The sequence below is a fragment of the Setaria viridis genome, chromosome 4 (genome assembly GCF_005286985.2).
Source record: "Setaria viridis chromosome 4, Setaria_viridis_v4.0, whole genome shotgun sequence".
NCBI classification, from domain to species: domain Eukaryota; kingdom Viridiplantae; phylum Streptophyta; class Magnoliopsida; order Poales; family Poaceae; genus Setaria; species Setaria viridis.
In genome coordinates, this window is record NC_048266.2 from 32399392 (window position 1) to 32421142 (window position 21751).

At 45.1% G+C, this 21751-nt stretch overlaps 1 protein-coding gene and 1 long non-coding RNA gene across 15 annotated transcripts; one reads left to right on the plus strand and one right to left on the minus strand.

Moving 5' to 3' along the window:
• The first annotated feature begins 11360 nt into the window (after positions 1-11360).
• Positions 11361-14506, plus strand: LOC117851673 (uncharacterized). 2 transcript variants are annotated; one of them, XM_034733542.2, is made up of 5 exons: positions 11361-11718; positions 12585-12915; positions 13027-13243; positions 13359-13995; positions 14098-14506. In XM_034733542.2, exons 1-5 carry the CDS (start codon positions 11664-11666, stop codon positions 14349-14351), a joined length of 1494 nt encoding a protein of 497 aa, XP_034589433.1. In that variant the 5' UTR covers positions 11361-11663; the 3' UTR covers positions 14352-14506. The 2 variants fall into 2 exon arrangements, with proteins under 2 accessions (XP_034589433.1, XP_034589432.1); XM_034733541.2 differs by having other exon boundaries at positions 11362-11718; positions 12582-12915.
• Positions 14507-15232: 726 nt separating this feature from the next.
• LOC117851675 (uncharacterized) lies at positions 15233-21635 on the minus strand. 13 transcript variants are annotated; one of them, XR_011898066.1, is made up of 6 exons: positions 21110-21635; positions 20857-20924; positions 20124-20232; positions 18756-18822; positions 17378-18664; positions 15233-17292 (listed from the first exon to the last, which is right to left on the minus strand). It is a non-coding gene; the product is annotated as an uncharacterized lncRNA (long non-coding RNA). The 13 variants fall into 13 exon arrangements; XR_011898065.1 differs by lacking the exon at positions 20857-20924 and having other exon boundaries at positions 21110-21634; XR_004639630.2 differs by lacking the exon at positions 20857-20924 and having other exon boundaries at positions 15233-16307; positions 16392-17292; positions 17378-20232.
• Positions 21636-21751: the final 116 nt, after the last annotated feature.

The following is a 21751-nucleotide window of genomic DNA, read 5'->3' on the forward strand; positions in this document are numbered from 1 at the left end:
CATAACACCTACTAATTCTGATGGTTGCCTCGCAGAACAGTTGTGTTTTTGTTCATTCTGATTTTCTTCAGATTCAGTGGTTTACAGCTTGGTAATAAGATGAACACAAATCTTGGTTAGAGCCAAGTTCCTGTCACTTGCCAGATGATAGTCTTAAGCTGAAGATTTGAGTAAATATTGTGCCAGTGAGAAGCTCTATCCAAACTAGATGAGAATCAGGTTCTCAGGTTTAGTTCACTGAACAATACAAAATGCCTCCGATGTCAAAATCATGAAGCATAGTTTATTAGCTTTAGGGTGCTTAAAGAATCATTCAAAAACAGAAAAGGGAAACCTTTATTAGGTGAAAAGGTTACTAGATTGTACTTGAACTACTAGAACGACTAGGTTAGTAAAATCTTAAGGTTTGTTCCAGAAAGACTATAGCATTAATAGTGGTTAATCTTTTCCAAAAACCTGGTGTACTTTTTCAGAGAAAACTGGTACTCCCCAAGTACAGAAAGGCCCTTGCAAGCTCCCTTAGCTATACAACAGTCTGAAGATGGCTCTCCTCCGTCCAATGTTGTCTAAAGCGATGGCACAGTTCTCTCCCTCTCTTTTTGTTCCTCCAACAAAAGAAAACACAAAAGAACGTCGCAGATGCTATTTGAAGCCAAGACTTGCATAAAGTGTCCGCTGGATATATGTAAAAAAATGGTTTCAATCTGAACTATGGACACATATATTGTGATCTTCTCCTCGAAGTGTCCTTTAAACATCTTCATAGTATCTTTTGCTTTTCAGAACTATATATAAAAAATGGTTTCAATAATTGGTATTTGTATCGCGCAAATTTATATTTGATCTGATCATGAATTCATGACCACAACTCCCTCAACTGCGATAGTTGTGGGAGCAGGAAATCTTGCAGATGTCTCACAATTTGCACAGTTGAAAGAGAGAGTGTTCAAGTATATGCCTTGGGAATTTCTACTTTCTCAGAACGATATCTCCACCATCTCTTGAGAATATTCAGATTCACCAGTCTTGTTCACAAAATCTGCGGACTGACAGTCAAAGAAACAGAGTAATTGGTAATTGCACCCGCCCGGAGAATGTAAGCGGTATAAAGTGGCCCTGAGTACCGGTGATTCGGCGCCATTGGTGTAAAGCGACGATCTTTTCGGATCATTTTTCAAGAAGAGGTCCAATGAATTGTCACAAATCATTGGCTCGTTCTTATCTAACAAGAGGACATTTGCCATGGGAGGATTCGATACCTCTAAAGTTTCTCTCGAGAATACTTGATACCCCTAAATGATGATGGCTAGAGGGGGAATTTCGAACGTTAACGGAAAGAAAGGATGAGAGCTCAGAGACAAATTCATGTGATCCCTGTAAGTTGGATCGAACCTTTTGCCGGGAAAAGCTTGGTTCACATGTTCTCAAGAGCTTGGGTGCTGGCGATCCTTGTCGACCGTGTTGTGTGTATCGATTCAGGTTTAAATTTGCAGTTTTAGTTGAATTAAGACAAAATTATGTCAAATCTGATTTGTATTGCGATGGGTTTAGATTGCGGCCGAACATACGCAGAATGAAACAAATTGCAGGCAACACATCAAACAACACATCAAAAAAATTTGTGCTCGGAATTCAGAATCAGATTGCCAACTTGTGATGGCATGGAGGAAATGTCACGGCAGCGAGTACAAAAGGTGATTATAATCATCTAACGTGACACATTGATCGGCCGAGAGACATGGTTACATTGCTAGGCTGGAACACGGTTCTGGCCTATAAGATACCACTATACATGAAACGGGGACAAGTTCACGGGGCAAATGTTGTTCCTCACCAAACTTTTGTCGGAGAAGATCGCCATACTTTCTCATTCTATTATTCTTTAGCGGTGCATTTTGTGGTTAAGTAGTGTTTTAAACCGCGAGTGGTACGTAGCTGTAGAATATGTTCATTGCACTGAAAAGACTATACGATCGACAACCAAAATGGCACTCCATTTGTGGGCAGAAATTCTTTTCTGTTTTGTAGCGCGGACATTTCAGAGCTACTATGGAAAAAGAGTGAGCGTTTTTATTTTGTTTTGAAGAAATCCCACGCCATTCGTATTTAGAAAACAGTTTAATGATGCGAAATATATATTGACGAGCTTTGAAGAAATGATCATTTTGCCCGTCTTATTCAGAATCATTCAGATATAGATAAAAATATTTAAAAATGTGGAAGCAAAAGTTTCATATTTTTTTATAAATTTAATTACAACCCAAATTTAATAGTAGGAAAGAAATTATGAACAGGGCTCTTAAAAATAATTTATCAGAAGCAAAAAAACCTTTGCAAATTGCACTTGGATGAATAATACGACAATTGTTGAACAAGTTAAACTGCTCAACTGAATATGTTTGATCATAGTGTTAGTCTATGATACCTAACTAAATTCCAATTTGCTGTCCTCCAACTCTCTGTTAAATATTAGTAATACTCATCCATTGTATGTAGTGCTTGCCAGAAGATGAATTGCACCATAAGATGCAAACTAAATGAAATATGTTTACACACCGTAGATTTTCTAGTTTCCCTTCAAACTCGGTTTACTTTTCATCTCACCTATCATTGGATAGCCAAGGAAGTAACCGTTTATTATTTCTGTATGAGCCATTAATTACATGGCAATTGGAGGCCATTAATTTCCATTATGGAATCACAAATTTTGTTTTGTTTAGTTCAGTTAAACGCATCATGTTGTGAACTTGTGATCCCATTCCCATCTAGGTCTCACTGATGAATTTATAGATGGTAGCATCAGCAACTTGAACTGTTGAAGACTAGGAGACTGCACTATTTTGTTATTCAGTGAATAGCTACCTGTCGAGGATACAATTAAATACACTGGTAAAAGAAATCTGAAACTCTGATGCAGACCAAGGAGGAAGCCGGTATACTATTCAACAGTTCATCTCTTCACACAAGATTGACATTTTTTTAAAAAAACGACTGGCAGGAAATCTGCCCGGCATGTATTGATAAAGAACGTGAACAAAATTCACATGGTTACAGAAAAGGGAAAAAACAGCACACATGTGCCTACTCTCCTGGGGATTTATTGCCTCGACCTCTTGGCGCCCGCCAAGCACCACTTTTCTCGCTTCTCTTCGATCTTTGCCAGGAAGGAAACCGGGCTGGAGTAACACAAGACTGACAAACGAACTGATGATCAGCCACAGCACTTTTCTTGATCACTTGTATCCCTCGTTTTTCTCAAATCTTAATAGCACTCATCAGGCCATCGCAGTACAACTGATCTATAGCAGAATCACATGCCATGCCACATGCCAGCCTCTCAGGAGAAGATGAAAAAAAATTAAACTAAAGCACAAAAACAGCTAAGAATTTTATTTCAAAAACCAACTTCGTATCCATTTATATACATCCAAAAGCTCGTCCAGCATTGCTTTTATTTAGCACAAACAGATTTACACATCCTTTACATAGTTACACAGATTTTAGCATAGATCCATCCATAGCCATGCATGCATGGACTAATCATCAAACATGAATAAATGGCAGAACCAAGTAGAGTAGTGACCATCAGCCTGAGACCAGCAGCGAGAAGCAGTAGAGACATCTACCTAGAGAGACTAGAATAGAGAGAGCCTGAGACCCAGGTAGACTAAAGATTTCATTCGCAGGTGACCTTGCCGGTTGCATGGACGCATAGGCTGCTCAAGTCTCCACGAACTTGGTGGAGGCATGGAACTTGGCGATGAACGCCGACGCCTTCATGTCGACGTCGCGCTCGCCGACGTACCACAGCCCGTCCTCGTCGCTCGGCCGCACCTTCCTCGACGACCGCCGCAGCTGCTCGTACCCCGGCTCGTCGGCGTCGTACCCTCCTGATGACCCGAAGCAGGAAAAGCTGGCTCCCATGTCGGCGATCTCTTGGAGTAGCTTCTTCTCCTTCTTCTTCTTCTTCTTTCCTCTCGCTAAGCTTCTTGGAGCACGGACAGTTGTCAGGCACTAGCAGTGAGCTCACTAGGAAGCTGCCGCTGCTTGCTTTCTGTCTTCGGAGGGCAGCCGGCCCTCCCCAATTTATAGGGGAGGGCGTGCTCGCAGCAGACGGCCAGGATGCCCCGAATCGCCTCTGCGGCAGCATCCGACGGCGGGGATCGGTCGCCGCAACGTGCGAACGACGTGTTGTGCACGTCGGCACGAGGCGAAGAAAACACTACAGACGACGGTGCACCTGCTGTGCCGCACGGTGAATACTTGACTGCAGAAAGATTCTTCCCTGGACTTCTCCAGCTATATCCTAGCCGCCTGTTTCATTCTCTGAACTCTCTCTGAATTGAAGGTCTGAACAGGGTAACAATGCAGTGTTTTTGGCGTGATGCTTTCTTCAGATAATTGGATTTGAAACGTCATGAATAAATTATGGTAATAATGGAAGGCAAACAGTATTTGGGGGCTTCGATTCACAATCAGATGAAGTCATGAACCTAGCAACTAGCAAGCTAGTCCTGCGTTTAAGGTAGAGCTAATTTTTAATCCTTTCTGACATCACGTAATTCAGATAAGGGATCGGTTGTTGAGATGAGAAAAAGTTTATGGCGATAAGCCGGCATCTCAGAGTCACTAATACGTCCGGTCATTTCAGGGTCATTTTTTATAATTGTTGTTCATCAAGATTTGGCCTAGCTATGCGCTGATCACTACTATTCGCTACCTCATGCAGTAATCGGTCGTACAAGTTGGACGGTAGCGGCTTGATTTTTGCATAGGTAGCTTCACTTTGGTGCCCTAATTATTGTACCCTCAAGTGTGAAGCAAAATTCTACAAGGTCGCGTAACACTGTTATTTGTGTTCGGTCTTATCGACTTCACAGGTAAAGCGATGTGTGCAGGTATAAACGGAATTGCCCACCTTTCCTTCGCAGCTTAAGCTACCTTGACGACTACGGCTTGCCTTGAGCAAATTATTTGCTCAAAGAAGATAAAGAACAAGCATTCACATAACTCTCTTATTCCTTATTACTCTCTCCGTTCCAAGTTATAAGTCATTCCAACTCTCTTGGAGAGTCAAACCATTTCATATTTGATCAAAATTATAGAGAGGATCACAAAGGTTTATGGCACCGAATGGATATACTATGAAAATATATTTAATAAAAAAACTAATGGTACTTATTTGGTATCATAAATGAATGTTAGTACTTTATTGTATAAACTTGATCAAACTTGATATGCTTCGACTCTTCAAGAAAGTTGGAATGACTTATAGTTTGGTACAGAGGGAGTACCATATATAGGACATATACAATCTCATCTAATTGTTCTTGTTCTTCCTACCTTTAACTTGCATCATTGCACATGTATCCCACAGCAAGCTACATACACCTCCAGGTCAATGCAAGTAAAATGAGAAAGATCAGTACCAGTACCATAGTTTGGTAGGACCGGTCAAAAGAAGAACAAAACTTCCCAAAAGCTGCCACTAATCCCATTGCAAAGCGCAAGTTGCAAGAGCAGCCTGCCTGCCTAGCTACAACTTTGACAGCCTTTTGAGAAAGAGTACTTGCACGGCTTGCATTGGCTCCTACACGCCAAAAATGAATGCAGGCACACTGCATGTATAATGCATAGCATGCTGTAACCACAATGCTTTAAGATGGCAACTTTTGGGCAGAATCCTGTGATCGTGATCTCTTGATCGGAGGTCTATGATTGTTAGGCGAGAGCTATGCGCGTAGATGGATGTAGTAGATACATATTTTATATGTAGCTTGATGGCTTTTTTGTGTTTTGTCTATATATTTTTATTTGATCATCTAGCTAGTTGATGTTGCACCAATTGTATTCGTCTGTTGATCTCCAGCTGTCATCACAAAAGATCAGACGCTACAGAGAAGATGAACCTCTCATATATGCTGTTCATGCATGTAGGCTTGCTTGCAGCCTTGGAAAGACGTCACGCACTGACTGAAAGAATTGAAAGGATTGGAGATCTTTCTCAGCTAGATTCTGCACATGTAAAATCTTTGCTTGTGCTAGGCTGTTACTCCCAAAATGGTACTAGCGAAATTATGGCTGATCTCCTTTTATCTATATATTTATATGTACAAGAGAATCCTGTCCAGAGGCAAATTAAGTGAGTGCACTAAAAGATTTGGGATAGTAAAACAGCACTGGTTTCCGGTAAATAGCACTCCAAATCCATGTATTCACCAAATAGCACCGGTATCATAGAATGGATTCGTAAAACAGCAGTGCACCTACTTTTTCTTCACCGTTTGTCATTTCTTCACCAGCAAATACACCAAATTACCCTTGCTGGTACAGACTTCCCTTCCTACTCCTTCCATCTTAGATTGAACATCGAAACAACAATTTCACCGTACAAAAAAAACATGCAGATTAGAAAGCATGATAGAAGAGCCCCCAAATGGTTTTTTAGCTCATCAAAAGTGAAACTGGGCGCGTGGATTTTTTCCCCCTCCATTTTCCCTTGGACCCGAAATGGTTTTTTAGCACGTCAAAAGTGAAAGGGAAAACAAAACAAGACGCGGGGAATGGGCAGTAAAATCATGAACTCGCATGCAGGATGGTAATATTTACTAGAGTGAAAAACAACACGTACTGGCGCTGAAGCCAAAAGAGAAATGGCTAGGTGATACCGAAAAGAAAAAAACGTCTGGTTAAATTGAAAATCGACCGTTTACGGACTCCAGCCTGGCTGCCCGTAAACAAGCCTACCACTTCCAAGCATGCAACCTACGGTTTGGCCAAAGCTTGGGAGGAAATGAAATGTCAACAAATATGAGGGGAACATTAGTCTTTTGCGTTGAATGAAATAGTGGGAAAAAATTAAAACAGGAGGGAAATGAGGACTGGTGCTGTTTCCAGAAACATATGGGTGCTTGCAGTACTATTTCACGAACGCAAGAGTTATTGGTGCTGTTTCCTGAACACGCAGGAAACAAGTGCTATTTCCTGGATTCCCCCTGAAGAAGGTAGGCTAGAAATGGGAAACTACTAGCTGATGATGACCAACTTAATTTACTTGTTGAAACTCTAGCATAGGTCATTAATAACCTTATCCAATTTAGGCTACTGGTTCTCTAAAGCTTTCTCATGTTAGTCTAAGCAATGAATAATATACTGCATAGTTTTGCATGCAACAGTTTTTTCTCAGTTTGTATGGTTTTACATATATAGTAGTACTAATTAAGTAGGGCTTTCATAAAAAAAAGCTTTTAGGTAATAATAATATAAGCTGAGCGAAGACAAATTCCACATCAACTTAATATCAGTGCTTCCGGTAGAGGGACTAGGTGAGCTTAGTCATAGATAGGTTGGGTTTTGAAAAGAAAACAAGAATAACAAGAAAGTTAAAAAAAATCTAGATAGGGCTATGATCTAGCAGCTTGAGCTTGGCTTCTTAAGGGATTGATCTAAGATGGATTAGGGTTCGATGTCGTTAGTTATACAAACCAATCTTGAACATTTCGGGGTTTCAAGAGCTATTGTGCTAGCTCTACCTATATTCACATGACGCCATCTCATAATTATTTTGAGCTAAGGTCACTTTGCATTCTCTGTATACCATATGCGTAAACATTACTTTAAAACAAACTTTCTAACGATTACAAGATAGCAAAACGGTGACTGTGCATTTGGCATTTGTCCTTCCGGAGTAGAGAGATGAGTAAAGCAACACCCCTATAAACTTGCTTTTAAAAAATAAAGCAGTGCCTGGGACAAAAGAGGGTTTAGGAAGTGAGCTTTTCTAGGCTCCAATTACCTGAGTGGCTATTCGGTGCTACTTGCCCAAAAAGATGCTTTCCTTTTAACCTCTCCACTTAAAAATTGCTTTCAAGTGCTCTTGCTTTTGTTAATTCCTCTGTTTTGATGTTCCGATAGGTTTTATCCGAAAGCCACAAGTCGGTAACTCAGGAATTATTCCCCTAGGTTATAGAGTTTATATTGGAGATATAGTCATGTAGCTTTGAAAGTGCAAATCAATTTAAATAATTGTGTAAATCATCCTCATCGGTGATGCATACTCGAGTACATCCGCATGCTGCTATGGGGCTTAACAAGGAAGAGATGACGCAAATTTCATGTTATGGGGATGTTTAAATTTTAATTGGCATGTAATCATGATAATTAAGCTGGATGTTGTTCGGGTTGGAGTCGATGTTTGCAATTGCAAGGGAAAAGGGAAAGATAAAAAAGTATATGGTGAAAAAGGCTACATGGTCGCGAGGTGTAGGAGAGAGGAGAGACTGGCGATTAAGTTAGCACCAAAGGCAAGTGGTAGCTAGAGCTTCTTTACAGTTATAATTTTGGATCAAAACTTGAACCAATCAAAAGAGAATAAGTTTAGCCACTTGTTGGGAATAACAAGTAACACTTCTTATGATGAACTTGAGGACAGTTACAACTAGCAGTGGAATAATAAACACACAATGCAAGTGACACAATGATTTACGTGAAAAATCTCCTCCAAACAAGAGGAGTAAAAACCACAGGGCAACCAACCCACTCCCAACCTCTTCCATTATATTTCAATAATAGGTACAAGAAGTCTTCTTTAAAACATATAGAGATACATCTCAGCAGCACCAATGCGAACAAGACAATTGCAACTTTGATACAACAACAATAGCTACACCAAAGTAAAATTACAACAAGAGGTAACACTTTCAGCTTTGTTGAAAAATAGATTTTGTCCCCTTCAGAGTTCTACTCACACCGAGCAAACCACAGGACTGGAGTTCAACAAGTGTCCCACGAGCTGATAAAGTTCTAGCTAAATTGGACCATATTTGACACCTCATATCATACTTTTACCATAACTGCGCACTGCTGAATCTGCTGCTAACGGAGTTGACAAACTCCCTCTCAAATATGATGTTCCACTAACCAAATTCTCAAACGAACCATATAGATCATAAGCTACAAGTATAGAACAAGCTCACCAAATTTGGCACCAATCCAACTCCGTTTGCACCTCCAATCACAGACTTGACGATGGTTGCACAGGACACACCAATACAGACAGCAAGCTTCTCCTCCTCTCTTCTCATATCTCTCCTTTGTTGTTCTATGGACTAAAGTGGCTACTACTCTCTTGTCTCTTCAGCAACTCTCTCACACCTGAGCAAGGTATATAAGAGGCTAGGGTTTGCTCTTTGCTCTTAAATCCATCTCCACGATCCATCAAGGTGGGAATCGACGGCTCATATCCTACGGGCCGTATTGGACTCTTGATCTTACTGTTTCTTCATGTGAAGGGACATTTGACCCAACCGCACCAACGAAGTAGCTCGGGTTCATTAGGAGGATGGTTGAAACTACCATGCATGTCGAATTAATCGAGTAGAGAATGCATGTCGAATTAATCGAGTAGAGAATTACATATAATATCCCTTTTTGAGTTTTTATCAGTTATTCCCTCCGTTCCAAATTATAGATCATTTTAGCTTTTCTAGATTTATAGATATTAATATACATTTAGATATACACTGTATTCAGATGCATATTAAAGACTATGCACCTAGAAATGCTAAAACGACCTGCAATTTGGGACAGAAGGAGTACGAAGCAGAGCAACTAGTACATGTACCGGGTTGAACTCACAGGATGCTCCGTACGTTTGTTACTGAGTTTTCCCTTCCAATTTGTAAACATAAGTGAAACTTAGCTTGCTTTGACCCGTAATTCATTATTATCTTTGCGAAACCGTCATGTGAAACAACTACTAGTAGTGGCAAGCTAGGATCATTGATAAAGCCGAGTGGAACGGGTGTAGAGGGAGCACGCGCACGTTTCGAAATGGCCGAACGATGATGAGAGGGACACACGGCCGGATCGAAATTGCAATCTACTGCGCTGGGCGAGATCGATCGTGGGGTGAATACAGACAGAGAACGGGCTGAGAATAAAAACATAAGATAAGCGGCAGCCCAAAAAAAAGGAAAAACAGCCCAGCAACTGCCTGCCGCTCGCACTCAAAAGAAAACCGCTCTCCCCAGGAGTACTATTTACTGGGCTGGGCCAAATGTATAATAGAACGATAGCCCATCCATCGTTGGCTGATGATATCGGCCTTTGGGGTAAGATTAGCCCGTGAATATACTTTTCCCTCGCTATGGTGTGGTGTTCGTATAGATGGTGACGGGCGCATTATCCGCGGGCAGAGCGTTTACAGACCTGTGTCCGCGGGCAAACTCTGTACCATGCCCGTGGCCGCCACCCGTCATGAGTAAAAAGTTGTACCCGCACTTGTCACCCGCGGGCATAGTCTACCAACGAGCACACCCGTGCCCGTGGCGACGGGAGAAAGGGGCCAAAGCGGGCGACAGACGGCGGAGGGGGCGGCAGGAGGAATGAAGGAATGAAGGAGAACCCTAAAATCACTTATATAGTCGTATGGATTTGCGGGTTTGCGAGCACGGGTAAGATATTTTTATGCCCGTTAATTTTTTACTTGCAGGCACAAACTCAAAGCTGCACCCATGCCTGTGGGCATAGAATAGAATAGAACCCGTATCCTCGTCCTACAGATTTTTTGCCCGCGGACATGTGGGTAATTTGTGCCTATTGCCATCGTGTTCGGCTCCGTGGGCTGCCACAAGGAAAAGTAGGTAACCAAAAGGAAAATAAAAGATGAGATTCTAAAACAGTTTTTTTTCCAAAAGAAATTAAAGAAGCCAGCCAGACGGAGACGTCGTGTAGCCTCGCGCTTGAATCGGTGGTGGCCTATGCTGAGCAACAAAATTCAACGCCCAACGCCCTTTCTGACACGCAGACGTGCGCATCGCTTAATTTATCAGCGGTCGTAGGCTCGTAGCAGGTTAGTAGCCGAGGTTCCACTAATTACTACCCACGCGCTGGTTTCCCACCTAAACTAATCCTCCGGTTTACTTAACCAAACTGCACCAACCGCTGAGCACGTTGGTGGAGCAGGGAACAAAGCAAAGGAAGCGGACAACCGGAAAACGCCTGCTCCGCTCCGCCGCCGGCGCGTTGCTGGGGTCCGAAGCGGATATGAGATTATGAGAGCGTGGGTCAAGGGCCAGACCGCCAGGGGCCCATCGCCGGACTCCGTGCGCCGGACGGCGTGCGACGACGACGACAAGATAGACGTAGCAGGGCCGCGACGATCTCATCATCCACGGCCACGGGTCCTTCGTTAGTAGTAGTAGTAGTACCATATATACGCACGCGCGTAATGGGAAAAGGGGAGGGGGAAAAAACAAGGTGGAACCGAGGAAGGGTCACCGGAGCTGACATCACGCCGTGCGAGAGCGCGGCCCCGCCGCAGCCGCCGTGGCCGTGCCTGTGCCTGCAAGTCAACCTGAAAGCGCAGGTGGTGCGCCGGGGCAGACATCGACGTCGACAGGGTGGGCCAGCGGTCTGGTCGCCGAGTCCAGCGTTCCAGCGGCGAATCAGATCATATCGCTCGTCCGATCGGAATAAAAAGAAAGAGAAGATCCCCTGGCAGGCAGCCTCTGAATAAACTACGCCGTGCGCGATCCGCACACATTTTGCCCGCGCGCTCCACGCTCTCTAGTTAAAGCCCCCGGCGGTCAGCGGCAGCGAGCCCCAGCAGCCAGGAGGCATCTCCATCAGGAGCCCGAGTCGGGAGCGGAACTTGGAACAGGATGGCCGCCGCCGCCGCCGCCACCACCACCACCCTTCGTCCTACCCTGCCCCAAGGTGCGCCATGGATACACACACTCAAGCACACCCGCTTCATCCTCCCGCCGATTCCTTTGCTTGCTTTCGTTTCTCCTATTTTGAGATCTTGAATAGTTTTGTACTCTGTAATCGGTAGTTCTATCTTAGTCCTGTGAATCTCTCCTCCTCTGCTTGGGTTGGTCAGGTTGGGAGAGAGAGATGGGAGCTCGGGAAGCTCGTGCCCTTGCAGATTTTTTAAGCTTTGTTTCCTGCCAACATAGATCTACAGGAGTTTACTATATTATCGTTTTGATGCTGTTTGTTGCGCGGTCCCCGTCCCAAGATACTGAAGCAGAGCTCAGTTGACAGGCCTTGATTTATTTTACTTTTTCTCTCTCCCTTTTAGTATGAATGAATGTATGATGCGACTGTTCAAGTAGTTGGTGAGTACCAGATCAGAGGGGTGCAAATGGATATACCATGTTTCTAAAGAAAGGTTCATGTTTTCGGATGTTTTAGCGGCAAGTGTTTGAAATGCTAGCTTGAATTGTTGGAAGGGGTCGATTTGGGTCCTAATCATGTAGTTCGATAAATCACAAATCCGGTCATTTTGGTCAAATGTCGATGACTTGTGGGAGTAGCCATCAAATTGGATCCGATTTCATGACTAGGCTTACCCATAGCTACTATGACCTGTTCGGGTATACTACAGCATTTGATTTTCAATATTTGAGACCGCCCCACAATGATTGTCTAGATTTTATGGAAGTTGGCATTTTAGGCCCAATCAGTGGCTAGACTCTAGAGTTCGTTAAATCCTGTTCATCCTCGTGATTTCTGCCATGGGCACATTGCAAACGCCACCTCTGAAGTTCTGATGGATGCCACCTACACTGCTGCAGCAGGGCCAGAGCAAAGAGCTTCACTGCTCTGCACGCCCAAGCACAGGGTTCCTGCCGGTGGGAGGAGAAGCCTGAGCTTCACCGCGAGGGCCAGTCTGAACTCAGGCGCCAAGGTGAGCATCCCGAAGCAATGGTACAACCTCGTCGCCGACCTGCCGGTGAAGCCGCCGCCGCCGCTGCACCCGCAGACGCACCAGCCTCTGAATCCCAGCGACCTGTCGCCCCTGTTCCCCGACGAGCTGATCAGGCAGGAGGTCACCGACGAGCGGTTCGTCGACATACCCGAGGAGGTCATCGACGTCTACAAGCTCTGGCGCCCGACGCCGCTCATCAGGTAACTGAATTAGCGTTGGATCTCTTGGCCTTGCCAATGGCGGTTGCTGCCGTCAGAACTCAGTGGAGTGTGGACTGTGGAGTGAGTTCTTGCGATGCTGGCGATGTTCAGGGCCAGGAGGCTTGAGAAGCTGCTGGGCACGCCGGCGAAGATCTACTACAAGTACGAGGGGACCAGTCCGGCGGGGTCGCACAAGCCCAACACCGCCGTGCCGCAGGCATGGTACAACGCCGCGGCAGGGGTCAAGAACGTCGTCACCGAGACCGGCGCCGGCCAATGGGGCAGCGCTCTCTCCTTCGCCAGCAGCCTCTTTGGCCTCAACTGCGAGGTGGCCACGCATTTTGATCTTCTGTTCTTGATTGAAATGTTCCAATTGCACATTCGATCTCAATCTCATCGGTGTTCTTGACTGCTGAATCTGTGATGGCACGCACGAGATGCAGGTGTGGCAGGTGCGCGCGTCGTTCGATCAGAAGCCGTACCGGAGGCTGATGATGGAGACGTGGGGCGCCAAGGTGCACCCGTCGCCGTCGGAGGCGACGGAGGCCGGGAGGAAGATCCTGGCGGCGGACCCGACCAGCCCCGGCAGCCTCGGGATCGCCATCTCGGAGGCCGTGGAGGTGGCGGCCACCGACGCCGCCACCAAGTACTGCCTGGGCAGCGTGCTCAATCACGTCCTGCTCCACCAGACCGTCATCGGCGAGGAGTGCCTGGAGCAGCTGGCGGCGCTCGGCGAGGCGCCCGACATCGTCATCGGCTGCACCGGCGGCGGCTCCAACTTCGGCGGGCTCGCGTTCCCCTTCATGCGCGAGAAGCTCGCCGGCAGGATGAGCCCGGAGTTCAGGGCCGTGGAGCCCGCGGCGTGCCCCACGCTCACCAAGGGCATCTACGCCTACGACTTCGGCGACACCGCCGGGCTCACGCCGCTGATGAAGATGCACACGCTCGGCCACGGCTTCGTCCCCGACCCGATCCACGCAGGTGGGCTTCGCTACCATGGAATGGCACCTCTGATCTCGCACGTGTACGAGCTGGGCTTCATGGACGCCGTCGCCATACAGCAGACTGAATGCTTCCAAGGTAGTATCATACTCTGCTCTGCTTTTCGACAGCAAGAAACTTTGCAACAAGGGACGAAACAGCATAACATTTGCGTCTTGTTTGATGAACTGTGTGGAACAGCGGCATTGCAATTCGCCCGGACGGAGGGCATTATCCCGGCGCCAGAGCCGACGCACGCGATCGCGGCGGCGATCAGGGAGGCGATGGAGTGCAAGAAGACCGGGGAGGAGAAGGTCATCCTGATGGCCATGTGCGGCCACGGCCACTTCGACCTCGCTGCGTACGAGAAGTACCTGAGGGGCGACATGGTCGACCTGTCGCACTCGGCCGACAAGCTGGAGGCGTCCCTCGCCGCCGTGCCCAAAGTCCGATGATGCTGAAGAGATAGCTGCAATGATTGATATTTAGTTCTTGAATCTTGTGATGATCCATCAGCTGTGGACCTTGGGAAACTTACGAGATCCAAATAATGAAATGAATGAATAAATTTTATCAATAAAAAGAATAAATTTGAGGGGAATGTTTGATATGGATTTTTTTTTGAGAAGATTGCAGATATGCCGTGTTTGAACTTTGAACGTGACATGATCTTATTTTCATTTGAGAGGAGCGTAACTTTTGTGAACACATTTGGTGACCCCTTGTGTTCCAGCCGGGTGGTCCTATTTTCAGCTAATTATTCTTTTAGTGATATACAGCAACAGAAATGCGCAAGTAGTACCCTTTTCAATCTCGAGATGTGCGATCCTATTCTCTTGAAGTCATTCATAAGGACGAGGGGGATGCAAGGCCAAACACATGCAGGGACTTTGTTAATCAGAATCAGCTAAACTAGTGTCTTAAATTTGTTGGGGTGCACTATGTGCATTTATAGGGGCGAGCGTGGGCACGGGAGAGGCAGGGTGTGTATTATGTTGGCAAAAAAAGAGAACATAATCTTAATCGAGATTATCGAAACTCCTAGCGCCCGGACGTTCCATCGGACACTCCGTCCCAACATTAAAAATCAACTACTACAACATCAGATGTCACCGTTTGCAACGTAATGAAAACATGCATAAAAATGACCGACGTCCAATTCTGGATAGTAAATTTCCACAGCAACATACGCCATGAAACATACGCCATCATGTTTCGTGTAACGTTCACTGATAATGGCAACCCGCAGAAAAAACTTTGAAACATCGACACTTATCTTTTGTAACACCAAAACGTAAATATTGAAACAACGCAATTCACAAATTGCAACATTGAATAAGAATAATCCTGACCAAATCACCCGTTGCAACAACATAAATAATCTCTTACAACATCCCAAATAGCCTTTTGCAACATGTCAAATTCACATATGCGCATAGCCGCATACCAAATCCACCCAGTGCAGGTTCCAACATTTGCCCCAAAATCATCACGTAGCATCAAAAATCAAGTACTGCGACATGAGAAATCACCCGCCGCAACATCACAAGAAATGAACAAAAAGAGCGAGAGAGCGACAGAGAGAGAATGGGGAAGATCTCGTAGCCTGATTTTGGCCGCCGTGGCTCGCAGCTCTGCATCGACCTACCTTGGGCGGCGATGTCTACAGCCATCCTCGCCTCCCTATCCTGAATTGGAAGCAGCGACGATGAAATCAACCATCGGAGGCTCGGAGCCACGCGAGCGACCCTGTTGCGCCTGCCTCCTCCGACGCAGAGGAGTCCATCACTGGCAGCAGCCCTTCCCCCTCCCTCTTTCCCCCAACTTCTTCTCCTCCGTTGCCCAAACTGCCATGAGTGAGTTCCTAGGGCGCGTCGCGGCCAAACGATGAGGATGCGAGCAGCTCAGATCTGGGATTTGGAGTTGCATGAGCTTTGATAATGGAGAATCGAGGGGATTTTTTCCGGCTAGCAGAGAGGAAATGTCTCGTGCGGTGAAGACTGCCAAGTCCCGGAGAGAAAAGGAGGAGACGGGCGGTGGTCCTTGTGGGTCCACCGGAGCAGCGCGTCCGACGCTCGGATGCTAGCATTTCGGCTTTGCCGTGCCATCCATGGAGGGGGCCAGCCAGAGATGCACATCTCCTTGATCCAGTTAGCCAGCTTGTAGTTCTAATCAACATTGACAGCGTGTTGGTAAAATTACAATTCATTTATGGTCATAAGCATATGGCATCTGAGAGTCATTAAAATTTATATGGAGCAGCTGCAAATAGGCTTTAGGTATCTTCGAATCTTCTGATACATCATGGAAGTTAGTTACTGATGTGTGCACCTGGTCCATCCTATGAGTTCTTTCTGAAGTCCAGTTCGTAGCACTTTGTCATCTATCATCTCTTTTCAAGAACAAGCATCCTGTTGAAAATTACCTGCATGATTGACTGATTGTAGAGAGAGGCTCTTGTGCATAGCTAGTTAGCTTCTCTCTTCTTCTCCTACCTGTCCGATGCTGACGATAGTTTCGGTGAAAAATCGCTAGGCCTGATTCACCATACTCACCCATGGGGATCCTTCTGTCATAAGCATCATGATAGAGTTGTAGGTGGTCTCATGGATTCGAGGTGATTACATACCGATGAAATAAGACTGGAAGAGAATCTCAGTGTATCTGAATCTCTCTGCCCCGATGGTGATCAGCTGTCCATTAGGCAGCTCATAGTTGTTGTCCGCAGAGGAGTTGGTCGTCACCTACATGGATTGGTCGTTGCAGATCCATGCCCTCATGCTTCTGAAACTCCTTGTTAGCTTTAGAAATCAATTTCGGTTGGTATAGCTGTTTCTATTGCTGAAACAATTGTGTCAATAACAGTGCATATAATCGAAGTATTTGTAATGATTGGTTTATGAGTATAATCTATTATCTGTCAAGCAAGTGGTGCTTTGCTTTTCAATTCCAATCACAGCAAGGAGGATGAGAAAAAAAATAGCTAAAAGTGCCAATTTGGTCCGCTAATTGGTGAACACAAAGATTTCAATTTAACAGTAGATGTTAAATTCCAGTCTTTGCATGAGGAAAAATATACTCAGATACATATGCTTCCTTTCTATATTTTTAGCCTAACGTTTAGTGAGTGCAAGGAGAGCGCATTCCAATATTACAATTTATTAATTCATATAGGTTTGGGCAGAGTCATGTACTTAAATATTGGGCCAATCTCTCTTTTTTGTGTGTGTCGTAGTTCTCCTTCTGAACAAATGCAATGAAACGATCAGTGCATACCTGTATAGCATGAACCTGCTGAACAAATAAAAAGCCATGTTCATCAGTAGGAAGGCCTCCTCAATTGTTGTACAGGATTTGCTTGGTAGGCTCTGAGCTCATGCAGACTGTTTCTGAAACCTGTCAGAACAAAGGAACCTCAGATGTAGTCCACATGAGCAAAGAACAAATCCAAATTACGCATCCGTACTGCATACCAGACTACCTGTACGGGTTGCATCACCGGTAATAATCGTGGTTGAGCTAATGAGCTTCAGCACCAGCGCCTGCGCGTCCGATCCCGACGGCACCTGCCATCGTATACGACAGCATCTGCAGAAGCATCGTCAGACATCTGGGCGGCGGCGCCTTCTGCAGGAGATGGACGGAACCTCAACATTGCAAAATCTAGGCGGACGGTCGGAACAGGAGATCTGGGTAGGCGTGGAAGTGGTGCCTGCGCGCCTATCATCCACTCCTGCTCCCCCACGCGTTCCGTGGTTGGATCGTCGCCATCTTGTTCCAGCTGCTGCCCGGCTCTGGCCTCTGGAGCTTGACATTTTCTCAACCAGCTACTTTGTCGACTTGGGAGCTGCCCCCAGGAGTTGCTCGATCCTCCATGTAATCGGCCCTGGCACACGAGCCGTTCGCGCGGGGCGCCAAGGGAGGACGGTTGAGGGAGGTGCGGCCGTGTGGGTGGCATGGCAGGAGTAAGGTGCGGGTGGCGAGGCTTGCTGAGGGCGGAGACCAGTTGGTGCTACGGGAGGTGGAGGACGACGCAGCGACTTACGGGCGGCGGGGATGACGGAGCACCGGAGGAGATGGAGGCAGGCAGCGCGGGAACGGGGAGGCTCGAGAACTCTCTGGAGACGTCAGATGCGGTGCCCGTTTTTTAACATCCGATCAAAATCCGACGGTGATCAAAAGGAGGCGACGTGGCCGAATCAGGGGTGAGATTGCGTGGTGCTGATTTCGTCCACTAGTGATGATTTGGGCGCGCGGGGAGCCATTGTTCTTCATTTCATAATTAGCACTGCATTGGGCATGCAGGGAGTGAGCGAGCCAGTGCCTTTTCATTTCATGGTTGGCGACATCATTGATCAAATGCAGGTGTTGTCCATAAATTCATTGTATGTGCATTGCATCATTGATCCAATAACTTGGTACCGAGTTTAGTGCTGGTTACCTAGGAGTACTTGAGGTGCTCATATGCTGATCTTCCACACTTCCATATTTACCAGGTCTGAGCACCTCAGGGCACATGCAACTAAGCAAGGAAGCTATCAGTTGCAGATATACATCGGTTTTAATCCTGTTACTTCGGGGCAGCTGATTTGGAATAGGTAGTCTACCATATATATTCACAGATTTAATGAGGCTACGAAACTGTCCGAACTCTGAAATATCAGTATATACTCGAAAGATTTGCCAATCTATTCAGCCATCCAAATGAGTCTCCTTATTGGAAAAGATAGGAAGTGCTTGAGGCCAAAGTACTCTACGTCCTCGTTAGCTGCAACACACCACAAGGGAATGTGTCAATCAATATTTTGTTTTTCTTTTGCTGTTGTAGGAACGTGAAAACATGGACAGTGGAAACCAACCTGTTACATCCTTTTTTTTTCTGGATGTGGGGTTGGTTGAAATTGCATTCATTGGCTTTGAATCTTCCTATTATATGCGATTTGCATTAGTTATAGGATCAGGATCTTATCAATCAAGTATAAGCTAAATGGAAAACCGAAAACTGGTGCATGCTAATCATTTTTTGCGGGTTCTGAACATGGTGCCTCTGTAATGTGCAAGTATCTAATGCCGTACAATGATTTCTTATTGATTAATGTTGTAGGAGCTGATACGCACCATTGTAGGTTTGCATGCTCTAATTCAGGCATAAATAGATAGAACCAATCGGCAAATAGCCTTATAAGTGTGGCAAGGTAATTGGTTCGTTTTGAACTAATCAAATTGTAGCACTCAAATACATCTTTGACATGCTATGTTCACTCTGTATGCAAAAGTGAACTATTCATTTTTCCCATTCAGAAGAACCAAAATAACAAAGTGGAAAAAAACAGGTTTGTACAGTGAAGATGATTCATGTGTGCTAAAACTCTTGTAAGTTGGAAAGGAAAGTGAGATAGATCCCATGAAGAAAAGAGGCATATATCAGATAGTTCAGATTTGGATGCAAACCACAGATGTGCCAAGAGGGAAGTGTTTAACTAAGAGTCTGAGAACACTCCATACGTAGAAAACTTTTCATCTAGATGAAAATACGCATGATTTATTTCTGAATATACTACATGACTACCGAATAGTGTCACATACACACCTATCTACGATCAATCAGCTTAGCAATCGCTTGCAGGTTATTGCAAGGAAGGTAGAACATGGTTACTATTGGCCTGATATGTGTCCAAGCAAACAGAAACAAGGTTCAATTGCTAATGCTGTCATGCTACTTCATCGACACAAAATTAGGCACATAATATGTGATACGGAAAACTTCATGTTCCAAATCAGGAATTACCAACTCCCTAGTCTAATAATACATCACAGGAAAAATTTTCTCAGCAATATAAGTTATTCTTACAATATCATAGCATCTTTACCTATGCTGGTTGCACATATTTTTCTATCGTTACCATATCATGCACCAAGGTAATACTAAGATAAAGCGACTAATTATAAAGATGCCATAGGGAAATCATTTCCATTTCAATCTGGAACTACCTAATGAATGCAGCCACAAAAGGCATAGCACATATTTTTCTATCGTTACCATATCATGCACCAAGGTAATACTAAGATAAAGCGAATAATTATAAAGATGCCATAGGGAAATCATTTCCATTTCAATCTGGAACTACCTAATGAATGCAGCCACAAAAGGCATAGCAACATATAGTCCTAATTAGCTACCATTCGCATAAAACAGTTGTGGAGGGAGAGAGAAAAAGATTCCATGCCTGTTATGTTGCTGCTCATACCAGTTTTCTAGCCACAATCGTTGCTTGCTGCTGACTGCACATCCCTCCATCAGTCCACTGTATTTCCCATAATCACTATGTATATTCCCTGATACCAACGAACCAATAGAAAATAAGCATGTTGAAATAAGGGAGAAAAAACGGAAGAGAAGCTAGGCAATAGCTCTCACACAGATGTAAAGACCAACACAGGTAGCCTGAGTGGTATTTCTTTTCTTCTTTTGTGAATGTTTACATATGTCATTAACATGGCAGCATACCACGGCTGAATAAACCTATGGTGTTTTTATCTTGTACATAGATAGTGCCAAGGATTATTCTCCAACAACAAAAGCACTTGATGTGTAGAGGAATGTCTACTCTAGATTCATATAATTCTATTAAATTGGAGGGCTTGAAGGGAACATGCTTCTGAATGATCCTGTGCTAAGTGTGGAAAATGAAAGAAACTATTTTCGTTTAGAAATGATGGCAGTTACTAATTTATGCATTGTCCATACAAAACTTCTGCACCAAAAAGAAAATAAAATAATTAACATTTTGACACACCAAATGAGTAGAACCATAGACATTTTACAGAAGATATTTCTATAATTTGAGTACTGAATTAAACATATTGAACAACAACATGCAGTGATCCATTCAACGTTATTGCCTAAATAAAATAGAAAACACCACATATTTTGTTCAGATACAAATCCACCTCGCTCACCTTTCCGGCATTTTATCATTCACCTTGAAGACAATATAGAACTCAGGATCATCAAGATTGTTGCCTTACTATAATAGGCATTTCACATTTGATTTGCCGAGCAAAAGTCACCATTCAAACCGAGAAAATGAAAAGGAAAACAATATGGCACACAAATCAGTACAGCAGGCATTACCTATCATAATTCATAACCTGTCCAGTAATCTGCATTTACAAGGCAAAACATATACAAAGGACAGAGGAGAAGCAATACCTCAGCCAGGTGCTAACCGGAGAAGTGCAGAACTGCACAGAGTATCAAGACTGAAAGAAGAGCAGGGAGCTGCCGATTGGAGGGTGCAGACGAGAAGCAAATGGAAGCCATGGCAATCCTGCACGTTGAATCGAGGAGGGGAGAGCTGGGGGGCCATAGCAAGGCTCCACCCCACGGCAAGTGCTGCAGCAAGGGTGCGCGCGCGTGCCAAGCCGGAGAGAGGAGGGCGAACGACGGCAGGAGCGTGCGCGCGACGGCGCGAGTGCGGCGGTCCGGAGAAAATGGCACGCGGCGGCGGGCAACGAGAGCGCACGGAGGCACCTGCAACCAGACGAGAAGGTTTGAGGGGATCAGGGAAAGAGTTGAGCAGCCAGTGCGGTAGTTGGAGGAGGCAGAGGAGGCGCCATGATCTGAGGGCGGCAACGGGAAGAGGAGAAGGTGTGGGCAGCGACGGGGGAGGAAGACGGGCGGCGCTGCATGGTTCGAGACGGGGAGATTTTTTTTCCTTGAGCAATGACGTGTTGACGTGGGTCGTACATTAAAGCGACGCTGCGGAGACGATGGCCAATCCTGAGCGCCGATCCAAGGTACACCGACGTGGATGCTGCGATTACTCGCCGAGGTCGCCTCGTTTGTTATATT